We start from the raw sequence: 24,442 nt of genomic DNA, 5'->3' as shown, positions 1-24,442 counted from the left end.
CCCAACACATTAAGAGCAACAGAACTGTAAGAAACACCACCTTGCTATCTTTAGGTAACCTAATTATTTTAAGCAAACTTTTTCCACGCTGACATGAAAGTTTTATAGGAAGTTTGTGTCAGGGAAATGCATGCTATTGTTTTAATGCAAATCTAATTACCCTATGGGACATCTCACATGCTTAGCAAGTCCTTGTCCAAGAATGATTGCCTCAGCTTTTTAGCAGCTCTAACTTTTGGGAGTAATTCAGAGAAACTGTTACTGCTGCTTGAGTTAGAAGGCTTCCTGACCCAAAACTGCCATTCAGGCACCAGGCAAAATTGATGACAACTAATAAAACTGTAGGCTCCCATAGAGAGTGCAAAGTTGGTTAGAGTCTCTGGCAAGTGTCGAAGGAAGTCAGAGGCGATGCCAGCAGAGGCTGGTTAGAAAAGGCAATAGGTACCACTTCTGCCTCCTCCTAGCTCTACAAAAAGTATTTTCTGAGCATTATGCATGTCCAAATACTGTTTCACATGCTGCAAATTTTTTGTGCCAATGGGTTATATAATTATTTGGCCATGTACAGCACTGCAAGATGTGTATTAATAACTGTATTGGTTATTGCATATGGGGAAGTTGATTAGAAAGAGCGAGCACAGTTGGCAGTGCTAAAGTACACGTGTATCATCCTTTGCAGTTGCGTAGTACCTTTCAGAATTATTTAATTTCTTTTCCTGGTTAAAGGAAAAAAAATGTGATGCATGCTGGTATGAGATGTAGGAGGGTAAAGCACTTCAAGTCAGTGGAACAGTGGTAAAACCAAGATAAGCTAAGAGCTCTTCTCAGCAGAAAGGATAATTATCTAAAGTATTTCCCGTCTTAGAATCATAGAATAGTTTGGGTTGGAAGGAACCTTTAAAGGTCATCTAGTCCAACCCCCCTGCCGTGGGCAGGGACATCTTCAACTTCTAAGTATGTTCCTTGCTTCTGGAAAGTATCTGGAAGTTTCTTTCTCCTGAAGTTTGCGAAGATCCCCAACTCAGTAAAAGCACTTGAAGATATGCTAGGTGCCCTGAAGAACAGGGTTGACATAAGGTAGTGGTAAGCATGCTTTTGCATGGTCTGTTTAACACCTAACACATCTCGGAACACATCAAGTTACCAAAATTAAAATATTAATCTTCAACATTTTTTTTAAAACATTAGATCTAATTTTAAGGACAATCAACACTTTTGATACTGAATTTTCAGTGTGACTTAGTTACTTGGATAATACTTTCTCTGTGATACCTATTCAAGAATCTCAAACAAATAAATTCTGAACTGCAGTAATGACAAAGGTTTTTTTTGTTTGGTTTTTTTTTTTCAACATGACTCAATTAAAGAACCAAAATATGTACCTAGATGGAGCATGTGTTCTGCAGGTATCTCTGCTTAGTTGGTTTATAAAGATAGGAAGCTTGAAGAAGTTTTAAAATTTGCTAATGTGGAGACTTAGCTGAAGACCTTCCATGCTTTTAGATATAATAGTTTCTTGAAAACTATTTTGAGAACAGAAACTTTCACTTACAGAAAGAAGATGAAAAAAAATATCCATGGTTGGTTAGATTCAATTATACTAAGATTATTATAATTATTCCTAAGAAGCAGAAAATAACACTGGCAGTATAAAAAAAAAAAAAAAATGGAGTAAAGATATGTTGTCTTGTGGAATTCTTGCAAGAATTCCCAGAGGGGTGAAAAAGGTGTGATGAATAAGCAATAACACAAATAGCATTGCTGATAGCAAAGGTACTTTCAAAGTGTATCGCAGAGACTTGGATTTGCTCCAAATTCCATTTGTAAACATCAATGAAACTTCAGAAATTGCTGAATAGAAGTTTGCTTGTGCCTGTTATTAAGAGCAGGCAGTCTTATAGTCCAGTTTTCAGTGGTTTTTATAAAATGCATGTTTTGCTATGCTGAAATGACAAGCAGATCAAAATAATCTTATAAATTAACTGATTGCATTTTTTATTACTTACGTTGTGCATCCACTCACGATCTTTATTTTAAGTTCAAGGTAATCAAGGTAGTCATACAACTAAGTGAATGACAGATCTTTTCTTGCCAAGAAGCATCTCCCCAGTTTACTCATCAGAAAACCTTTGATCATATGTCCTGCTGAAGACCACTGTTGGACAAGGCAACTACTTCAATCATCAAACAGACTCATATTTGAATAGGTTGACGAGTTCTAGTCGAGGAAGCTGTTTTTCTGACGTCTTCCTTGGCAAACCATTAGTCTCACAAGCATGAATAAATTAAGGCTACTTGTACCTTTTGGGGCATTCAGGAAGAAGAAGGGAATGGAGAAAACACTGGTCATTCAAGTATATGCCTAAGTAAAAATAGCATGATAAAGTAATGCAAAATCTTTCCCCATGACTTCATGTGTTCTTGTCTCTGCCAATTGATTGGCTTGTGAGGGTTCACTGTTCTTGAGGGTCATGTCCTAAAAACATTTTTTTTGTTTGTTTGTCAATCAACAAACTCTAAATATTTATGGATTCTCAATCTGAACTTCCCTATCTGATTACTATTTGACACTATTTCCCACCTGAGAACATACAAAGGGTTAGTCCATTTCCTCAAGGAAAGACTTTGCTGTTCACTATTCAAGCTGTTAGAGGAGCCAGCTGTGTGCCTCACAGGACATCAGGTGGCTTCATCACTGAATTTTCTGTTCATTTCCAAAACTAGATCAGGTTAGATGTATCTGAAATGTGAAGAAGTAAAAGGTTTGAGGGAGAGTATTTGTGGTAGCAGAACAAGAGATAAACAGGTCAAGACCTCTCTCTGTTCTGCTGCTACTTCAGTGATGCTGCTTTCTAGGTTTAAGTACATGCATCTCTTTCCTTCCTCACGGTAAAGGCAATATAAAACTGGAAAGCTGTCTGGTCATTTATAGCAGGACTGGAGGAAAATCAGAAATTGGAATCCAGTATTCTAAATCTAGGGCAGTGGCTTTAGCAGGATTATTTAAGGCTCAATCCTTGAACTCGGGGAGACAGGTAGGAGAGAGAAGACAGGTCTCTAAGCTGTCTGGTAATGGAGGCTCTCTTAAGTAAAGCATTGAAATCGTTTGGAAAGCCTCTTAGCAGTAATTGCAGCTGTTCTGTTGACTGCATGAATGAACTGGTTCGTTCTGTCTGTCCCCTTAAGTCTTTACTGGTATCTAGCAGTTGATCTGATCATTTTTATTTTTAAGTAGCCATTCTGTAGTTAAGGACAATATTGTTTGCAATATCTATATAAGGACAGGGGGAAACAATGAAGTTTTATTGTGTTTGCAAACAACTCCATTGTGACCCTGTAGTATAAAATCAGGAGCACAGCCTGACCCTTTAGTGTAGGAAGACAGTGCTGAGGTATGAAGTGTATGGGTTTCTCTGTCTTGCTGCCAGTGTAGAGAAGAAGAAAGATCTGAAACCCAACTTGCTCATTTGGTCCCTGCTGCCTACTTTCCCATGTGTTTTTTAGGTAGTTGTCTGCTTTGCCAACAATATAACATACAGAAAAGTACTGTTTCCTGGAGATAGTGTCTATAACATGTAAATCTAGCATTATCATTATCACTTACAAAAAAACTGAAAACAGCACCACCTCAGAATGGTACCGCTCTGAAGCTAAACTTTTACCAAGGTTTAGCTTGAGTGCAGTTGTAGTGACAGAATGGCTGATGAGAGCATAAGTATTAACTGCTGAATTCTTACTTAAGCTAGCAAAGCTGTACACCACAGTAGGTGTTTCCTCTTGAAAATCCAGAAGCAAAATGTCAGATTCATTTACCTTAACCTGGGAGGAATGGCCTCTAAACTTAGGCGTCCATAAAATGTGTCTGAAAGTTATGTTTACGCAAGCTGTAAAATATCTCCCAATGATTGAGACGTAATCGCGTCACAGGTGAGGCAGTCATGGCTTGGAGCCCACACGCACAAGTCCTGGCATACCTTTACTGGAACTGGCAGCATATCTTAAGGACATCTGAGAAGCTGTAGACTGAGTCAGCTTGGGTTGTCAGTTTGGTCTCAGTGCCCACAGTTGGAGCTGGAGGACTGAAACAGCAGCAGAAGAGAGGAGATGGTGATGGTGTGAAGTAGAAGCCCTGTTTGGGTTGGAAAAGGATGTGAAAGAGGAGTCAGAAAGGGAAAGGAGGTGGGCTGAAGAAAAGGGTGCTGGGGAGCTGGACCAGAGGAAGCACAGAATACTGCCTAATTTCTCAAGTAAATCTTCACAACAAAACCAAAATGCCTGCTTTATAGTGTCAAAATAATTTTCTGCTTCCTCAGAGTTGCTGTGTTTTTGCAGAGAGAAGGCCACAACAGGGACAGCCAAGTTTTCAGTTGTCCAAACAAATCAAAAAGTTTCAAATTGTCCTTTTAACAGCATGTTTCTTATAAAACATCCAGCGCAGTCAGATTATATCACTAAAAACAAATACACAGTCAGGCATAAAGCCCCAGAGGATTAGCTACAGTTCTGGTTTATCAAGAACAACAATACTAGTATCAGAGCAGAGGGAACTGAAATACTCTAGCACTTGGATACATGGTAATTAATGGCTCCTTAATAAGTACTTGGTGAAAGGCTGACGTACTGGGTGTTCCCAGTAAGTGACTGAAATACATATTGTTGGTGTGGCAGAAACTCAGATCTGGGTTCATAGCTGAATTCTTTCATTAGGTCCTTAGTTCCTTAGCAAATGTAGTTGCCTCTGTGCCTCTACTTTAATGCTAGTATTTATGTGCATTGTTAACTGTGTTTAACATGGGGATAAAATGGTAATGCAAAGGCCTTGTCTATCCTACCTGTCCCTCCCCAAGCAGTTTTAGAAGTACAGATTTTTCTCACTAACACACTGGTGTGGGTAGCTAGCTGTGTGCTGCAGGTATGCTTTTAGAGTCTGGGTTGGGATTAACTTCTTAAAATCAGCCCTATAGACTGCACTAAACATAAAGCAATGCTCTGCTCACATTTGGAGGCTTTCAAATCCTGGATTCTAATCTAACTTTACAGCATGGTTATTCTCTAATTAAGGACAGCTTTCTGTGGATTAAAAACTGTGCCATGTCTAACCCCAATGTAAGCGAGATATATTAGCTCTTTGCCCAGCAAGTGTTGAATAACTGGTTTTAGTGTACTAAAAAAAAGATGAACTAGCATTTGGTGTCTATACTGTAAGAAAGAACAGCTTTGCCAGGATGTACTTTATCTTTTCGCTGTAATGACAGACTTTCTTCATTTACTTCCATAAGAAATATTAAATTTTATGAATGAGTCTATCAGTGTTTGACAAATCCTACCAATCTGTCTATATTTACCCTGATTTCTTTTACAGTTCTGTCCCATATGCAATTCTGTGGCTCTAAAGTAATTTAAGACTACCATGCAGAGTCTCAGGTTGTCCCAGTCAACAAGTCCCATGTTTATACTGTCCTAAACCTCGTGCAGTTTTTACATTTGTGCAAGCTGCATGTACAATTTTGGAATAAAAGTATCCATGTTGATCTGTATGTCTTAGTTAGAAGGACAAAATCTTTCTGCTTTGATGAATCTTCTTGGAATATTCAAGAAGCTGCAAATAATTGTGTGGTTCTGACTGAGGAAGCATACAGTGCTTCTCCTGACAACAATGTGCTGCTTCTCCACGATGCCCATTTTCTATGGCAAAGCCCTGCCCAAACAGACAAAACTGCAACTAGAGGTAGGATGGCAGCATCACGATTTTTTAAAATGGAATTTTAAACAAATTTTTATGGAGAATCAGTCTGTCTATGGTTTGGTAGGCTACATGCATAGATCTCCTGATAATATAACTATTTGCTTAGTGTAAGGTAAATAAGCAGGAATAGCATCAGTCCAGGGGAAGGTGATGTGCTAAAAGTAGATAAAGTTGGCTGAGAAGACATGAAGTAACTTCTCACGGCCTCTTTCCCTGATTATGGTAACATGCTTTGAGCATCGCTGCCTATGTGTAATCGAGAACATTAGTTTAGTAAGCTGAGGTACAAAGTGATTTAAATTGATAAATATCCTTTCTTGCTTAAGTTTAGCCCAAACTTACTAATTGAGGACTGCTCTTATGCTGATATTCTGGAAACATGTGAGCAGGGAGAGGGAGGGAGAAGGAGAAATAACTTGCCCTGCTGCTCTGTGTGCAGCTTACACATGGGATCCTCAGCATTTAAACACGATGAATGGAAAGAAAGCTCAGTCTTGCAAGTGGATTGTCTTTAGTGCTGCTAGCAGCTTCAAGGGAGTCCTACCTGTTGGTGTAGCACTGAAGCTGTAGGGTCACAGTTGTTAAACAATAGAAGCAAAACAGCCCTTGCAATTCCAGAAGAAAGTGGAGGACTGGTGTCTGATGTTGGAGGATGGAGAGGCTAGACTTCATTTAGAGGAAAGGCTGTAGGTGTATTGCTTCAAGCCAGATCTGGAGCTGCAACTAATCCAGACAGCATGATTTGGGCAGCTCAAATAATTTAGTGTGTCATGAGCTGGAAGATGATGAAGAGCTAAGGGGCATCCTCTAGGTTTTCTGGTAAATATTTGGTTATGCTTAATTTCAAATGATTTTTTTCTTGTTGGTTTCTAGCTTCTGTAAAAGTGTCTGCAAGTGCTGGCAGCCAGCATAGTTTAGAGCAGCCTTTAGCTGTTCCAGGGCAGAAGAGGTTTAACACCTTTGTGTCCTCTGGGTCCTTCTATGCTTTCCATGAGCTTGGCTTTCTGACTTGCAGCCAAGTCTTCATATCTCTGCAGCTGTCTGCTTGCTGGGAATGCTGCCAAATGCCAGCACCTGTCAGAGCAGAACAAACTGCACGGGCGCAACCCTCACTGTTGATCAGCAGGGTGCTGGGATTCAAGGGTGGGGGCAGGCCAAGAGGACAGCTGTGAATCTCCTCCTCTTGGCAGGAGCTGTGCCACATATTCTCCGATACCATGGGTTTGCTGTAACAGGGCTAAAAGGTAATGCCCTAAAAAAGCAAGTAAGCGTCGTATAGATTAAAATAAAAAATGCAATATAGTCATGAGCCATTACTGCATGAAATGTGTTTGATTTTGTACAACTTGCTAGGGAGCAAGTGAGAACACTATTTAAGGTAACACCACTTTGACTTTCTCAGAGTGGTTCCAGTTCCCTGCTCAGCAGCACACCTGTTTATCAGATCTTTTGTTGATGTACGTCCCTAACTTTCCTCTCTGTCCCTTTGTCTTCTACCAGCCATCTATGACTGCTCTGTTGTCCATATCCATGCCTGCCTGCTGTCTCTGTGCATCTCCTAGAAATGATGATACTGATTTAGGCCTTACAGTGCAGCTCTGTTGCTTTGTTTTCTAAATAATTTTATTTCTCCTTACAAATTAAAGAGGAGAGAGAGAGAAAGTGCCCCATCCTTGTCCAGTCCTTTCCCTATAAGATAAGCTACAAAATCCTGGCTCTTCTTAAGATGGGAGGAGTTTTTCTTTGGTTTTAGTGAGGCAAAGCCTTAGTCTGCTCAGTGTTAAACACAGTAGTAGTTAGTGATATTAAATTAAAATAATGTAAAATCTGAAGTTTCAATTCAAGAATGTGAAATGGCTTTAAAACCAGAGCAATTGCTCGTCTTTAAGAGCTAAGATGAGTAAGTGTTCATGGTAGTTTTCTGATAGAAGTTTATTTTGGATAAATCATTTGGAAGTTTTTCAGTTGTTTAACACAATCTTTCTTGAGTGTTGACAGTTGTTTTCACATACTGGAATATGGGAATAACTTCACAGTTAATATTAAGTTATTTATTCCTTGAATCTTGTAGCAGGAGATGAAGATTTTTCTCCTCCTTCAATTCAGCATTATGATCAACCCCTGTCTGCTTCCAATTTGTGTATGAGGACCATATCCTTGCCAGATATTTCATAATCAAGGAGTCAAATCCTATTGCTTCATTAAAAAGACCAAAAGAGAAGTTGTGGATATGTACAACCTTTGCCTGGCAACACTAAAGTCACCATTGCATGTGAATAGTATTAGGGCAGGTGTTAATCATTGCATTTTTCCATCATGAGGCTAACACCTCTTTCCTGTATTTGTAATAGCCATGAAAATGTCTCAGAAAAGACTGATCTTATTTTTCAAAAATACAAACAATGAAATAACTTTCAACTTTCAGTCCACTTGCCAGAAAACTCTATAACAAGGTATGGAGAAGGAGCTGGAGACAAGTGACCCAGGAATAGCTGCCCTTGAATGGCCTCTAGTGTCCTGTCCTTTGGCTTTCGTCAAAGGGGGTGGTGTAAGGCACTAAGAACAACCTATTGCTCTAGCTGCATCTTCCTCCGCCCCTTGTACTCTCAGGACAAGGAGGTTTTGTTTGAATTTCAAACACTCTCATATTACTTACTACCAAGTCAAGTGAGGGACAGAGAGGGGAAAGGTTTGCTTTATAAACCGTGAGGAAAATAGTGTGTCTGATAAGATGGAAGTATTGAGATGCAAGTATTTAAGTACATAGTCACAACATTTATTAGCTGACACTGTGACAGAATCTCTTCTCCGTAAACAAAGGTATGTATACTCATCACTAAATTATCTGAATTTTATTTATGTTACTTTCAGTCACCTAGATAGGTATAAGCAAATCCATTTTGAATGCGTTTTACATTTAATAACTGATCTATAATTCAAGCATTATTTTTCATTGCAACAAAAATTTTAAATGTTTCTTAGTGAAAAAAACCTAGGATGCTAAAATGCCAATAAAACACTCTTACAGAGTGAAGCATGTATGACGTTGCATGGCACTTTAAGGGTTTAGGCCTTGGAAATTCCTAAAATGTCATAGAATTAGTAATTTTACAATGCAAAACTTGTGTGTGTTCTTGGGTCTTTAATGATGTAATGTGGGATACTTTAGCTATACTGTTCAAATTCTCTAAAAATTTAGAACACAAAAGTGCTAGAAGATATAGCAATACAAAGAAATTAATCTGTTCTTAATCATGTTCTCTATACACCTGAGCAGAATAAGATAGTACATGATGCTGAGCTTACTATCCCTGAGCTGCTATCTGTAATGGGCACTGTAGGAATAAGTTGACTGGTTTTGGTCTCTTAAACATTTCTGTTTCTGACAGCTTCTGATGTTACCAGTCTGTGTGAGATCGTTTCCGATTTCTCAAACACCATCTGAGTGGTTAAGTCAGGACTTGGTCTCATTATGTTTCTTACTGTGGTAAGTATGTTGGAAATGACAAAAGCATGAAAAAATTAAAATGCAGGACCATATTTGAGATCCATTATTTAATTTTGGATTCCTCTTGCAGTGTAGTTACAGATTCAACACCCCCTTCGCTGCCCCCCAAATAGTTATTTGATGCTTTCCAAATCCTTCCCTTCCTTCTATGCTGTGAAATCCAAAGATCATGTTTTAATGCTCTGCTTCAGCTGGTCTTTGGAAGAAAACTTGTCTGGTGTCTGGGCAGTTGCCACTTGACCTGATGACAGGTATTTCAGTGATGTGGCAGCTTTGCCACACATGAAATCCTTTGCCTGTCGTTTATCTCACAGGTGTTAGTGATGAATGCTTTCCCTACAAAAGAGATCAGCTAAATGTTTGGAACAGTTAGGGAGGGTCATCTCTTACCACAGTTAAGTAATGTGTTGCTAGAAATAGGAGATACTAGTGCTTCTCCCATGTTATTGTGAACCAATGCTTAACTTTGCTTCCTTGCTCCCAAGCAACAAAATTACAGTCCTTAAACAACAGGGTTTTCTGTGTCCTGAGGTGAATTTATTTAAAAAAAAAAAAAAAAAAAAAAGGCTTGGTAAAGTGCTTAACGTGCCTCACAAATTTTGAGCTCACCCCTTGGGCTTCTCTTATTTAGGAATTTAATCCTATACACAGCCTTGCCCTCACTGAATAATGTTTGTACAAGACCTGCTCTATAGAGCAGGAGGGGGTGGTGTGCAGTAGGAGTTAAAAAAGTGGATTCCATACACTTGTTTGCATTTAAGTCATTGAACTTCACTATTTGTAAGTTTCCCAATCTGTAAAAACTAATGTAGTATTTCCTTCACCTAACGGTTTTGGGAAGATGAGCTAGTTAAACTCAATGTTCTTGAGATTCTCAGATGAAGGTCACACTTGAGGTGCCTATTGCTATTGAACTATTGTTTCAGTTGCCCTTTAGTGAGGACTGAAACTGTATTTACTTACAGGGATTAGATGGTGAATCTTCCTTTCCTAAAGAATCATAATTAACTACCAGCAACTTTGTTAGGAATCTCAACAACTATGTGGTGTCAAGCAGTAGACTGATAATTGTTTACTTATAAAGCTTTCTTACTGGTTGTGCTGTGCTCTTCTATTGTGTGGTGGTCTATACCTACCCCCAAAATGAACCATTTCTAGGGCAGTTGCTTAAGGCCATTTGTTTTTTTTAATTGGTTCTCTTACAGTTATTAGCATTTGCTCACAAAGTGTTTCAGTTCTTCCCATATTTGTGTGCTAAAAATAAGAATTATTTTTGAGTAATTTTGAATAATTTTATAATCTGTTCAAGTTGGTCTACTTTGACAACTATACAGGTGGATATAGAGAGGCCATTTCCTCATCTATAGCAATTTATTGTCTGCTTCTGCAGCCTAGAGCTTGGAAACATGCTGTGTCCACACATTTGCCTCACAAGCTCACAAAAATGAGGAACAAGCTGACCTGAACTCTTATGTTTCTTTTCGCCCTGCTGGGCTTGCTTGAGAGGACACCTTTTGCAGGCCAAGCAAATAGAGACTGTGGGACTCTCTTAATTTTTGACTTGTAAATCGTGATTCTAATTCGTCCTCTGTTCTGCTTTGCCAGAGAGATTCTACTCTGATTTATACCAGAAGAGCATAAATTGACTGAAAGGACTTAAAATAATGTATTTAGTCTTCAAAGACCTTTGAAAGTGTTAATGGACTATAAATCCTCTACAGCATTTTAGGGTTAGGATGATAAGAAACCCATGTGTGAATTGAGCTGTAAAATTATCGAACACTTCTGCAGCCAGCTTCCTTAAGTTAATGGTATTGAACTAGTTGTCTGATTTCTTTTGTGAATTTTTTCATGGGACCCACAGTTGCAAATCCCTGAGCCTTTTTTTTTTTTAAAAAAAAATCTATAACTTGTTCGGGAAGTACTCTCTGCGAAATGTTTGTACTGTTATCCTTTAGCCACTTTCTATTTCACAACTGATAGTAAATACTTTGGAAGGTTGTGGTGTTTTTTGTTTGTTTGGGGTTTTTTTTCCCCCCTCACTTTTTTTTTTTTACTTTCTAAGGTTTGAGTCAGTCATTTCCATGTTTGAGTTGTGGTACACAAAGGCAATGGTTCTGTGGAGGTTTTTTGGTATTCTGACCTGATGATAAGTTAACATACAGCCTCCAAAAACTTTTTTTTAAAGCATTTTTTTTTTTAGTCGTAGAACATTTCCGGTTCTGTAAATTCATGACTCCTTTAAAATCAATGCTCTGGTACATTCATGACTTCAGCCTTGGCCTTCTGTACACATTGTATATAAAGACTGCTCAGCAGAGCTGGCAGTACTCTGCCTCAGTAAGCCAGGCTTAATGGCATTAGGCCTAAATGAGAGTACAAGATTTTTAAAGCAAAAATAGTTGAATATGAAAAGAATCTGCTGTCACTTACAAATGGTTTTCCTCCCTGCCTCCCCCCCAAAAAAAACCCCAAACACACGCACACACACAGAGTAACATCCAACTCCAGTACTAAATAAAACTCTTAAAACAGGTGTGCCATGATGAAGTTACAAATGGCATTAGAAATTCTTACATAAACAGTAAGCATTCAAATCTGAAAATCGCCACCACCATCTAGATAGATATACATTAAATACTTGCTTGACAGAAATAACTGTTCCATTAACATGTTGGCACTTTGAGTACCAGTGAGAGAAGGTTCAAACTTATACTTCACACTGCCAAAGGCTGTTGCGGACATGTTAGTCAAATCATACTGAAATGCCACTGTGCATGTACATAACTTTTCTCTAGTGGTAAGTGAGAATGCCAAGGGAATATATGAATTTTGTATATCCTCTCATACTTTGCTCAACGGAGTGATGTATCTTGGAAAAGAGGGCACTGTGGGAAGGGTGGATGCTGAAATATTCTGCTTGACTAGCAAATTTGTTGGGGGGAGAAAGGAGAAACCCGTGAATGAATGCTGATGAACAGCTACTTGCTACTGGATGTATTGTTTCCTCCTGCACGTGAGGAACCCTCACAGAGGGGCTTTTTTCCCCATAAATCCTAGTGAGCTCTAGAACACTCTGTTACATAAGTGGAATCTATTTATTGATTTACACATGTAACTGAAACAGGTGTTTGGTGCTTCTGCTCTAATTGCTGAAGGAAGACCTAGAGTCAGCATTACCCTTTGGCAGGGCTTATTCCACTCCACTGACTTTTAGCACACAAGCATCAACTCAGTTAAATCCCTGAAGTCCAGTGCATCCATGCCCTTTGTGAAAATGTACCAAACATCGAAAACAGTAAGAGCTCCCCGTTTCACTGAACTGTGTATATTTTCCTTTAAGGGACAAGCATTCTAAAAATAATTGAAGTACGTAAGTTACTAATAGCTTTCAGATTCCTGAGCTAACTTTTAAAAAATTTGCAAATTCTATTCACAATAACACTGAATAGAATCTTCTTTTCTTCTTTCTTCACTAGATACTTCAGACACTAGGTTTCAAGTGCTGTGCATAGCCTATGGGTGTCCTTGTACCTCTGGCTGCATATGTTAAAGATTTTTCTATAAATTATTTAGTGGTAGAATATTCTAAACACCTCTCTTGTTTGTGTTTATACACACTCATATTTAGTGAAATAAGCATGGAAATGGGTTCCCCTGTTGTGTGAACTAAGTTCTTAATAATTCATACATGTAAGGCTTCTGATTTGAATAAGCTCAAGATGAAATAGGAACTGCCTTTGGTTGATCTAGTGTGCTCCTTCTGTGTATGGTATTAGAAGCTTCACCTTGGCGTGTATGAAATCCAAACTTGGTAAGGTTGTCTGTAGGCAACCTCATACCTAACTGTTATACCTATATGTAAGGGTTCATACCCTTTTCTCTTGCATTTTATAAAGTCCTGTCCGATGTACCTGAATGTTTAGATTATCAATATGAATATTCAATCCTGTTTAGTTCTTATCTAGCCTCAAAGGCATCCTGTGGCTGTATTCTACAGTGTAATTATGAGTTGTGAGAGTTTTAGAAAACCTATTTTCCAATACTTTTCAACAAAACAAAACCTGTTTTTACGCCAGGCAGAGTTTGAATATTAATCTAGGCTATAAATATTTGTAACCAGTTCATGAAAGTCCAAAGAGTTCAAAAGCTGTCATGAACTGCATGCAATGCTGGTGCTCCATTGTGATAATGCTGCTGGAGACAGCAACAGAATGATACAAAATATCTTTGAAATCATGTTAACACACTTTGTTACTTGCAGATATCTGCGGTTAGACGCGAAAATACATTCAGGATGGAGTGAAAACTGAGGTGCTTTATGTGTTCAAGTAATATCCCCCAAATGACTGAACTAATATTTGACTGAAAGCCATGTCTCAAATTTAAAAACTTTGTCATTTGGGGAGTATTATTTTAAGTCTAAAGCACCACACTTTTAAGTATATCCTGAATTTAAACTTGGCATGGTGACGGTACTTACTTAAGAATTCATGCAGGCTTGGACTACTGTCTGTTAATTAGAACTTTTAAAATTTCAGTGTTAAGTCAGTGTGTAGAAGAGAAGTGACTGAAGGCAGACAGGGCCTGATTCTGTATGGTAACTCACTGCATCCCAAACTAGGAAATTGTTAGCTGCAACTGTGGTTTTCCTCTGAAGTAAGATGTCTTCTATCTTACAGCATCTTTTCTCCCCTCTCTCATATTACTAGCTGTTGAAAAATTAAGCTGGGTTCAATGCACATTTGCCAATCCCAATGACGTGTACAGCACCTATTTTGGAGATGTGCTAAGCATACTGACATGATTTGCAAACTCAGAGCTGAGTTTTCATGTTTTCAGAAAGAATTCGCTTATTCAAGCATGTTTAGCAGCTGTATTTCCAAGAAACAAAGGGACTGATGTATTGAAGGCCACTGATCTAGAAAAGTGTCCAGAACAATTGTTTTCTTCCCAGGTCCTGTAATGGGAGCTGGTAAGGCTGTTCTAGTCCCTCCCCAGAAACTCTGCTTACTTTTTTTCACCTTACTGGATTATGAGGAAAAAACCTAAATGACTCCTGCAGCTGGTTTAGCATTGCTGTCTCACAGGGTTCATCTTGATCCCTGCAGAATCCAGCTTGTAAAATACAACGCCAGCATGTTGTGTCTCAGACATCCTGCTGACACTACTCTGCTTATCTAATCATACTAATATTGACATATGACTGCTTCTCCTTTATTCTTTGGTAACCCTTGTTCTTTAGATACATACAATTCAGTGCAGATATGTCAATATAATCTGGGTTTGTAGGTTTCAGTCATGTACTGACCCTCCCCTGGGATCCTCTGGTGGATTTAAAGGTCATCACCAGGTAAGAGGTCACTACTAGGCATGTTCCTACAAAGCATGAATTGTTTCATCAATGATTTTGGGACTTTAAGGTTGGTTTTGATCTAATTTTAGAACAACAGAAAGTTTAAATTTCAAAGCGTGTTTGCAAGACTTGGGGAGAATAGCTGAAATGTCTCACTTTGAATTTGTAACTGTAAAAATTCTTTTTTATAATGATACAGTTCAAAATAAGACTACTTTGAAAAAGAACTCCAAACTTCTGAACTTCCCTTTTCTTACAAAATGAAGTTTTACTGATAAGAATGTGTAGTGTCTTTTTGTGGTGTGTTTTTTGGGTTTTTTTAAAACTCTTTTTTTTCAAAATTGCAAAAGACCTGTATGTTTTCCAGAAGATGACTCTTCTGGCAAAGATTATTTGAGCAATGTGAGGCAATGTGAGTGAGCAGTATTTGTCTTCACGGTGAATACTGTTCTCTTTTAAGAAAGTTTATTACTTCCTATCTCTCTGCACACGTATATTGGGTACTTTGAGTCATGACCCACAGCTGCTATAGGCTGGCTCAGCTCTCCAGGCACTAGCTCACTTCATACCATCCAAAGCTGTAGCCCAACAGCTACTGGATTTGTAAGTTAGAAGCCTGTTTACCAACTGAAAATTAGAGATACCCCTAGGCCAAAACTTTAGATTCAAAACAACTTTAAGCTTGACACTAGAAATATGATCTAAATAGTCTTGACCCTACGCTAACAAGGTGGGGACAGATAATATTTCTAAAGTGTCAGTGGAATTTTATTAAGCTTAGTTTTCTAATGAGCAGCTATGAACTGAAGATGATTTCATCTGCATATCTCCATTAAAGAGAACTCTTATTCTTGTTGTGGTTGAAGATCCTTAAATATCTCTGTATATTAGTACTTGAAAATGTAAGCAGTGAAGATTTTAATCTGATTATTTTATTATAGAGATTTTGGTTTTAAAGATACTTGCTTAAACAATATTTAGTCCTAAGGAGCAAATGGATCACATTTCTCATCAGAAACAGGGTATTTTACAGTTTCACAGAGAGAGTGCTAATGAACTGGCTAGTGGAGGGTTGTAGAACGAGTAATACCTCTTGCTGGGTGAAATCTATTGCATAATGTTAACCGTTTGTGTGAGCCAAGCTTCTCAACGTAGTAAACAATACACAAATGGTACCAATAGTGCAGCCTCAGAAAAGCAGCAAGTTATGATTGATTTACCATAGCAATGCCATTATACCTCTCGTACTTTGAGGTCCATATCATGCCCATAGCACTTGTAATTCACTATTAAACTATGAAAATTACAGAGTCCAATTCTTTTGTAAAACTTGAGATCCCACTTTTCCCTTTGAATGTTTTACTGTACCAATACAAGGTATTTTGGCCAATGTGCCTTAAAGGAAAGATTCCTTTTAATGCTGTGACTTCAGAAACTTTTCTACTATGATATATAAGGATATATTTCTAGTGCCGTTCCATGAACCCAAGCTTTCAAAAATGAGTCAAGATCTGCAGATTGATAAGATTCAGGCTTTTTTATCTTAAGATTTTTAAGCCAAACAGTATGTTTTTTCTTTGGCTTCTGTGGTTTTCAGTCTTCACAGTACCCTTTGACTATGTTCCTAGAGCTCTAATCCCTGAATTCCCTTTCAGTAATTGCAAGAGCACAGAATTGCGGAGAACTGCAAGATTCCTGAGCTGGCAATGCTGAAAACTGAGTATCTATCTTAGCATGCTATTAATCTGTAATTTATTTGACTGTGAGGCTCTGGAAGTTAAAATATAGTGGCGATGAGTGCTTGAGTCTGCCTGGCCAAGTTAAAAAAGAACAAATAGAACTGCTGGGAATTCACTTACCACAGGGAAGAGAATTCCTTAGGGAAAATATGTGAAAAAAGGTGTCAGTCCAATATTTTTACATACCTACCTAGATACTTCCCCTAGAAATATCCATTGCTATATGTCATTTCATTCAAGAGTGTTTAGTTACAGGGTGTCATTTTTTAATCCTATTTAGATAGTTAATCCAACTAAGAGTTGAGAGAAGAAGGGTGCAGATGTTAATACAAGGGATGGGTGTGTCTATTTTACCTGCCAAATGACAGAATTGTAATATGACTGCTATTTTCAAATAGGTTTATTTCAATTGGTTTGAATGACAATAAACAGAGAGGGTTCTTCTGACTTTGAGGTAAGTAAATAACACATACAATTACAGATCATGCTAGCTTTGATGTAATTAGCTACAGCTTCACTGAAATTCCTAAAAGAAACCCACTTCAGAGAGGATTTGGCCCTTTAGAAGACTGGAGAAGCTGATTATGTGTGGTCCTGCCCACTGCCAGTCACCGTCTGGTGCGCTGGCACCTTGTGGTGGTTTCAATGTGACAGTAACATTACACAGGTGTAAGAAAAGCAGGAAAAAAACCCCAACAATAGTGAATCAGGACCATGAAGTACTGTTGGGAAATACTTGGTTTACAGTGTACAAACAGATTGTTCTTTCAGTTTGAGAAAAAGAATTTGGTTCTGTTAGTATTTGGCTAAGCTTTATCAGACTTGACATGAACAAAGATCAGACTTACTGATTGGGTCTGTACATCACAAGAATATATACAAAATCTGGAGTAGTCCTTCAAGTGCTGTATATACAGTTCAAAAGGTACATGACCTCTGGTCTTATTGTTAGTATGCCCTTCTAGCTCTTGCGGTCTTTTTCGGTAACACTCAGTTTAGAAACTTTTTATTTCTTTTAAACTAGAGCAGTATGAACGCATCGCTCCTTGAGGAAAAATTTTGGCTGCCTCTCAGAAACGGGGCCGGATTTTCATTCTGCAGAGGATTGGCAACAGAGAATAATTCTTAATGGAATTATCCAGGAATTCCTTGAACTTTTTGGCATTATGCAAATATGAGCCTAAGAACTAATGCAAATATGAGTTTGTTTAATTACATTAATTTAAATAATCCTTTATGTTGCTGTTACTGATAAAAAGGAAGTCTTAAAATAATTAATTTTGAGATTAAACCCTTGGCCCTGCATAACAGAGCACTGGCAAATCTTTTTGATGCAACCAGCAACCTGTTTTGATTTACCTGTTTTAACCAGTTTGCAGTTGTTTCTGATTTATCTACTGGTCATAAGACGCTTTTCAAATATAGACTTTTTAAAATTTCAGAATGCCTTCAATAATCAACTGTTACTAGAGCTGTATGTAGAAATAGACACACTGAAGATGTGTGTATGGGATGTGCCAGTTCTGCTACTGACATAGCTGCTGCCTAAAGAAGGACGTTGTGAGTCCCTTAGCAGCAAAGGAAATCTTGTCTTGATTTCTCTGGAAGAGACCCAAAATGCACACATAAATGGAGAGGTGAGTAGGGTGGAGCATCTTCAGCCATGGCTGGTGGTATAACCAGTGCAGATGGGGACTGTCATTTGGAACAACCTGCAGCTAAATTGTGCCGGGGCTGTTCTAGCTGCCACCAACCAAGTATGAGGGAAGCATGAAAGTATCTTAGCTATTCAGGCTCTAATTCAGAAAGGTTAACATTTAGGTTTTCCAATAGTAGAATTTATATGATTGTAGCTCTCTCTAGAAATTCCCCCCCCGCCCCGGCAGTGGGTTATGCTGCTGGCATTTTTTTTCTGCTAGGTGCTTTGTGCAGTGTGGTATGGAAGTTGTTTATGGAGAATTTATCCAAACGAGTTTCACTGCTTGTGAAGTATCTTTAACCATGCCTCCTTCATAGTGCTGTTACCCAGACTGCTTGGCACACACAGTGCAAAACTCTGGTTTCAGAAAATTTGGAATCGAGGACGGCGTCTCAGCTCAGGTAATTCAGCACAGTTCCACAGAGGTCTAAATGAGAATCTGTTTTAAAATTATGTCATTTTAAAAATATGCTATCTCTGCCCACTACAGGGACATATAAGAAATTTTGTAACAGGCAGTTACAGAATAACTTGTTAATAGTACAAATCTCTCCTGAGCCGGAGCTGCTACTACATGGCTGCTGTCCTGAAACGTGAGGATTTTTATCTAAACTGCTTGAGTGACAGCCCCCAGGAAGACACCTGTGACCAGTCACAATTTTCTCAGTTTGTTAAAAAGGATGCATGAAATCACATGCTTTTTTCTGTGCATTAAACCTTCCTAAAAAGGTAGACTAGACACAAATCCGTGTCTCAACCTGAGAGAAGCGAGCTGCCTAACTGGCTGCCAACCGAACGGCTCATTCCAAGGTCCAGGTGCCTTGACTGTGGAGATACTGTTGGTGAGGTGTGTATGGCGGGGCCGTACCTGCCTGTGCACCTGGCCTGGGCCTGGGCCTGGACCTTGGCCTTGACTGTCCCATCTGGCGTTTCATGGGTCATGGCAGGTGGGTGCGGGGCCTGCTTGTGGGGCCTAGGCAGGGGGGGAAGGTGCTGCGTGGCAGGTAGGGGAAGGTGGGCAGGCTGAGCTCAGCAGGTGTACGTCTGGAAACAGCACTTGGGGCAGTTCAGGAAAGACTGTGTGCCTCCAGGGCTGTGTCTGATGGTTTTGTGACCCTTGGCCCCCGGGCCAGGGTTGGCAGCACCCAGGAATTTTGCAGCCTCCCCCTTTGCCCGCGCGTGGGGTCATCTCCGGACAGCCCCCCTGCCAGCCTTCTGTCGTGAGGCAGGGTTACGGGGAAGCCCTGCGGCTGCCCTCAGTCCCGGGCCGGCGGGACTAGGCTGACGCTCGGTAAGCAGCCCGACACCGCGGCGGGGACCGAAAAGCGGGACGGCCCCCTGCCGGGGGCTCCCGCGGGGGGAGGGGGATCGCAGCGGGGGAGCCGCGCCCGCCCCGTCCGCAGCCGTGGGGACACCGCCGCGCTGCCGCCCGCCCACCCCGTCTCCCCACTACGCCCCCCGGGGAGGGGCCGAGCCGGGCAGGCGCCGCTCCCGCCCCGCAGAGCCCCGGGCGCGTGGGCGGTGCGGAGGGGCCGCGCCGTGCTGCGCGCTCAGCGACACTCGCCGCGTCCCGCGGGGCTGGAGATGCTGCCACGCGCGGCGGCGCGGGGCGCCCCGGCCGCGACCACCTTCGCCGACGACGTGCTGCGCGTCTTCGGGGCCAACCACAGCCTGTCGGCTGGGCAGCTCTCCGCGCTGCTGCACCAGCTGGGGGCCGCGCCGGCCCTGGGCGCGGTGCTGCCGCTGACCCACCTGCACCACAACCAGGTACCGCGGGGGCCTCCGGCGCGGTGGCGGCGGGAGCCGGGTTTGTCCGGCTGCCGCTTCGGCTCCGCGGCGGCGGTGAGGGCTGGGCTGGAAACGCACGTCCAGGAACAAGGGCGCCGAGCCGGCTGGGCAGCTCCGTATTTTTTTAAATCTCGTCGCCGTCGTGTTTCCTCACATTGAAGCGGGGAGGGAGGGAGCAAAGGTCTCCTGAGGCGCTGGGTCCGGGTTTCGGGCAAAGGTACCGGTCCCCGGCTGAGACCAGCTTGCGGAAGGGGAGGAATTGCCATCCATCAGTGAGGTGCTGCGGTGCGGGGCTGCCCGTGGGATTAGCTCTACCTCTTCATTGCTCAGCTCTTAAACTAGCACTTTTCCTGGGTAAATAGCATCTGGACAACAACAAGAAGTGTGTGAGAATCAGCTAGTGTTTCCCTCCGAGAGTTGTATAAGCAAGTCTTCAGGACTTGTTAAAATACCATTGTCATGTGATAGCACAAACTTGATTATACACACGTCTACTTGTGTAAAGAAGCTTTCTCAGAAATTTTCACATCTTTCATCTGAACTTGACTGTAAAATGTACACCCATCAATTCATCTGCTAACAGCTGTTTAAATTGGTGTTTAATTTACTGACTATATATCATTGTAATACCACTGTTCATAGAACAGAATAGACTATTTCAGTTGGAAGGGACCTACAACGATCATCTAGTCCAATTGCCTGACCAGTTCAGGGCTGACCAAAAGTTAAAGCATGTTGTTAAGGGCATTGTTCAAATGCCTCTTAAACACTGACAGGCTTGGGGCATCGACCACCTCTCTAGGAAGCCTGTTCCAGTGTCTGACCACCCTCTCGGTAAAGAAATGCTTCCTAATGTCCAGTCTAAGCCTCTCCTGGCGCAGCTTTGAACCATGAAAATATTTTACTCTGTTGAGTGTCTCCATACAAAACTCAGACCTCATTGCTACTTTTAAAGTCTATGTAACTTCATATCTCTGTAGTGTCCCAGACTAAGCTTGTTTCCTTGAAGGGGAATCTTGAGGCCGGTGGAGATTTCCTTATGCTCAGGAGTCGGAGACACAAAGTCAGTCGTGAAAATGAAAGGAAAGCAGGGATGACTGTTTGCCCTGGTTTGGTTCGACTCCCTAAGAAACAGAAGAGGCATGGTTCTAGAGACCTTAAGAAATTTTTTTTACATTTGGAGTAGTAGCTCTTTTGCTTGTTCTGTGAAGGAGACAAACCTTGGATAAGCTCCCTTTGTTTTAGGAAGAGCGCAGTTCTGATGTCTTTACCCTTACCAAAGGTTTAATTGGGAGTTAATGCCACTGAAATCAATGTAGTATTCAGTATAAGCATGGCAATATTTGCCAGAGTCACTGCTTTCAAATCTCACAAATTGAACACACTTCCAACACAGTGTATTAAAAACATAAACATTCCCAGCCACACGCGCTAAATACAAGTTTGCAGTGTTGAATATGGCTATGAAAAGGAGCTTTCTTTAAAAGGGCATAGAAATGAGTAGATTCTTCAGTCCTTCAGGTTTTCCCTCTGCAAAAGCACGTAGCCCTCGTACACAGGCTTTGGCACAGGCTACAGAGGAAAAAAAAAGTAATGTTCTTTCTTACTACTGTAAATGCGTGTTCCTCATAAGTCATTTGAAGTTTAACTGAAACAAAATTTTTTTACAAGCCTATTCCAGTTGTGTCCATTTTTAATAATATCTAAGGTCTCATACTGAAATGCGTATACTCTTTCACTGAGTTACTTGTATTCTTTCTTAAAATTGGCCTTACGGCTGCTCCGTCAGCTAGTACCATTTAAACAAGTGCATTTCACCTCTTGGCTTTTGATCCCTCATAGATGTTAGGTATATCAATGACTTTGGGCAGGTGGTGCATGCAAATGCATACTCATACCAAGTAAATCGTATGTGATCATTTTCAAACGCTGTGATTCTTTGTGCTTAGAAGTTGATAATTTAGGGTATCTACTGGTCATGACAGAAGACATAAAGTGGCCTAATCTAACTTTGTGTGTTGGAAGGCATCAGAGGCCTAAGCTCTACTGATTCTCTATGCAGGAAAGTAAATACTTCTGGAGAGTGATTCAGGTCTTTCTTAGGTAGGCTGAATCCATTCAGGCTGCATAAATATCTGAATGTAGGAGGAAACAAGGTTTATCTTTGACTTTCAGTTCTTAACTTCAGTGTCGAGAGCTAGTGGCATGACTCCCAGGCCTTTCTTCCAGTCAAGGTAACAAACCCCTGCTCTATCAGAGTGTCCCTCATCCAAGCCTGAAGTAATTTTAGTGGAGAGCTGATCTGTAAGGGACGGATGATACAGCACTTGTATATATACAAGTTCTAAATCTACTTTCTAAATCTATATTTCTAAAAACTGGTAGGAAGGAATAGTCTCTTTTAGTTTTATCTCAGTATTAGTGTTTAGTTTAAATGTTTCATTCATAACAATTTTGTTAATCCTATTAATCTCCCAAGAGAAGATCCACCAGAAGCTGATCCATTGAAAGAGTTTGGATGTGTAAGCCAGAAGAAGATAGATGCTTGATTTCTGTTTTCCTTTGATACCAGGTTGACTTGGAAAGATAAGGGAGAAGAAAAAATGATTTAATTTGTTGATGATGGTGTTTCAATGTATACTTATGTAGGCATTTATGGTAACTTATGTCCTATGATGTCCATGAAGATGCTAATTTTTTTTCCTGTAAAACACAAAAAAGAAAACAATTTTTTTGAGTACTGTTTTGGAATTTTTGATTGAACTGTCTCCATTTCCTTATGCTTTTGGTCTCTTTTTTTTTTTTCTTTCATCATGCACTTTTATAATTCTCTTTATTTTGTGTTTATATTTTCCTTTCTCTTCAATTTTTCTGCTGTCACCTTTCCTTACTATATAAGCTAAGACTTCCTATCAGAGAAATTAGTAGTAACTGAGCAAACTCAAATACTGGTCACTGCTGTTTTTTCACATTTTACTATGGAATTCCAACACATTTTAGACCTACTAATAGGGATAAAATTAGCAATTCCAGTATAATAAATGATGGTATGTTTACTCACTCTGTATTTTATATTATTAGCAAGATGTAAAAACATGAAACTATACTTGATCTTCTGTCATTGGGTTCATTGTAGTATGATAGCCATACATGTGTGTGCTGGAGGATTAAATTATATTCTCAGAAGTTTTGGTCAAAAAATACATGGAAGGTAAACGGGCATTGGAAAGAAAGCTTATTAACATCACCTTTAGTTTGTGCTTTGACGTAATCAGTAGGTGCTAAAATCATGCTCCAATTTCCTTCTTTGACTTTTCTAAGTCTATATTTATGCCAGCCTATATGTTATGCCTGAATACTGTATCTTGATGTAATGCCTTTTAATTTTTAAACAAAACATTTGGACAAAATGAAGTTAAAATCTTTATTAATACTCATGATAAAATATAATTATTTTTCACCTCAAGATGAGTCAAAACCCAGTAACTTTGGTGTTTCAGATAGACTAGAACCAGGCTAGTATTTGCTTTGATTTTTGGTTTTTTGGTAGTGTTTCGCTAGTTATAACTTGCGCTTTTTGAAAGAAGGGGGAATGGCCTGGTAGAGTGTGGCCTATGGTCTTGATCCAACACCATGATCTGATGTTGCCTGGCCAGTGAGTAGATAAATAGGCTTATTTGTTCTACCCTCTGAGTGTCTTATTTCTACAATGTCTTGAGCAAATTTCAGCATTCATGGACAGTTTTCAGCTCCCAGCATGAACAGCTGCCTTGAACATGTGGGGAGGTGTGTGAAATCCCTAAAGCACACAAGTGCATTCAAGCAGCTTCATCTGGTTTGACTTTTTCTCATCGAGCGCTGTTTATTGAAGGCATGGTCATCTCCTAGCATCCAGTTCTTACCTGTGCTGAGTGACAAAAAGGTGTCACCAGATCAACATTAGATGCTTTAATTCGTTACAAGTAAGTTGAGGAAGACATAGTCATATGTCTCTATTTTGCCTTATCCAGGCTCAGGCTAAGTAAAAAAAACGAATGCTGGTCAGATAGGCATTCACTGGATTCTTTCTTTGCTGTTGCTACTGCGTGACCTACTGCTCAGCCCTAGCGTGGGCTAGGCTAGCATTTAATCTGGAAACATCTAGAAACTGCAGTCCAAGTTGCTGTTGGGTATCTTAGTACTTCAGATGTGGAATGCTACAGATAAAGGTAGAGCAAAGATAAGAACATGGCAGAAAAGGGACTGAAGCATTTACAAGATGGTTGGTACTGTAGCATTTTTTGTTAATTTTCCAGTTAGAGGTCCTCTCTGCATTATTTTTGTCTGAGCAATTATCCCATCCTTTCCTTCAAAGGTTGTGGTGAGCTGGCATCGGCTTTTCATTTATAAAGATACTGGTGTAAAGAGATTCTAGATAGTTGGGCATCACTTTATTACAGTTACCATCTTAAAAAAAAAAAAAAATCTCATATTGGTCAATCATTTTTGGGAGAGCCTTACTAGGAGAAAAGTAAACATCTGTTTGAATAACCCAGTTGATGGTTTAATTTTTATTAAGTCTGAATACTTTGTAATTGGACTTAAATTCTACTGATTTAAGTCCTCC

The 24,442-nt window shown here is 40.0% G+C and overlaps 1 protein-coding gene across 5 annotated transcripts in view; it reads left to right on the top strand.

Annotated features, from left to right (window-relative positions):
• Positions 1 to 8,406: 8,406 nt before the first annotated feature.
• SLC39A8 (solute carrier family 39 member 8) overlaps positions 8,407 to 24,442 on the top strand; it is a 37,927-nt gene continuing 21,891 nt past the window's right edge. For 2 of the 5 annotated variants that reach the window (XR_012995194.1, XR_012995195.1), the window contains exons 1-3: positions 8,407 to 8,566; positions 9,136 to 9,233; positions 16,748 to 16,803. Coding sequence is in view for 3 of the 5 variants with exons in the window: in XM_076336814.1 (XP_076192929.1) it covers positions 19,633 to 19,815 (183 nt within the window). In the remaining 2 variants the exon portion in view is untranslated. Of the gene's footprint in view, positions 8,567 to 9,135; positions 9,234 to 16,747; positions 16,804 to 19,632; positions 19,816 to 24,442 lie in introns of those variants that run through there. The other 3 variants (XM_076336815.1, XM_076336816.1, XM_076336814.1) reach the window with 3 other exon arrangements.

The sequence above is a fragment of the Aptenodytes patagonicus genome, chromosome 4, assembly GCF_965638725.1.
Source record: "Aptenodytes patagonicus chromosome 4, bAptPat1.pri.cur, whole genome shotgun sequence".
In the NCBI taxonomy this organism is placed as follows: Eukaryota; Metazoa; Chordata; class Aves; order Sphenisciformes; family Spheniscidae; genus Aptenodytes; species Aptenodytes patagonicus.
Note: the sequence above shows the minus strand (reverse complement) of the source record. Positions and strands in the feature narration are given on the sequence as shown.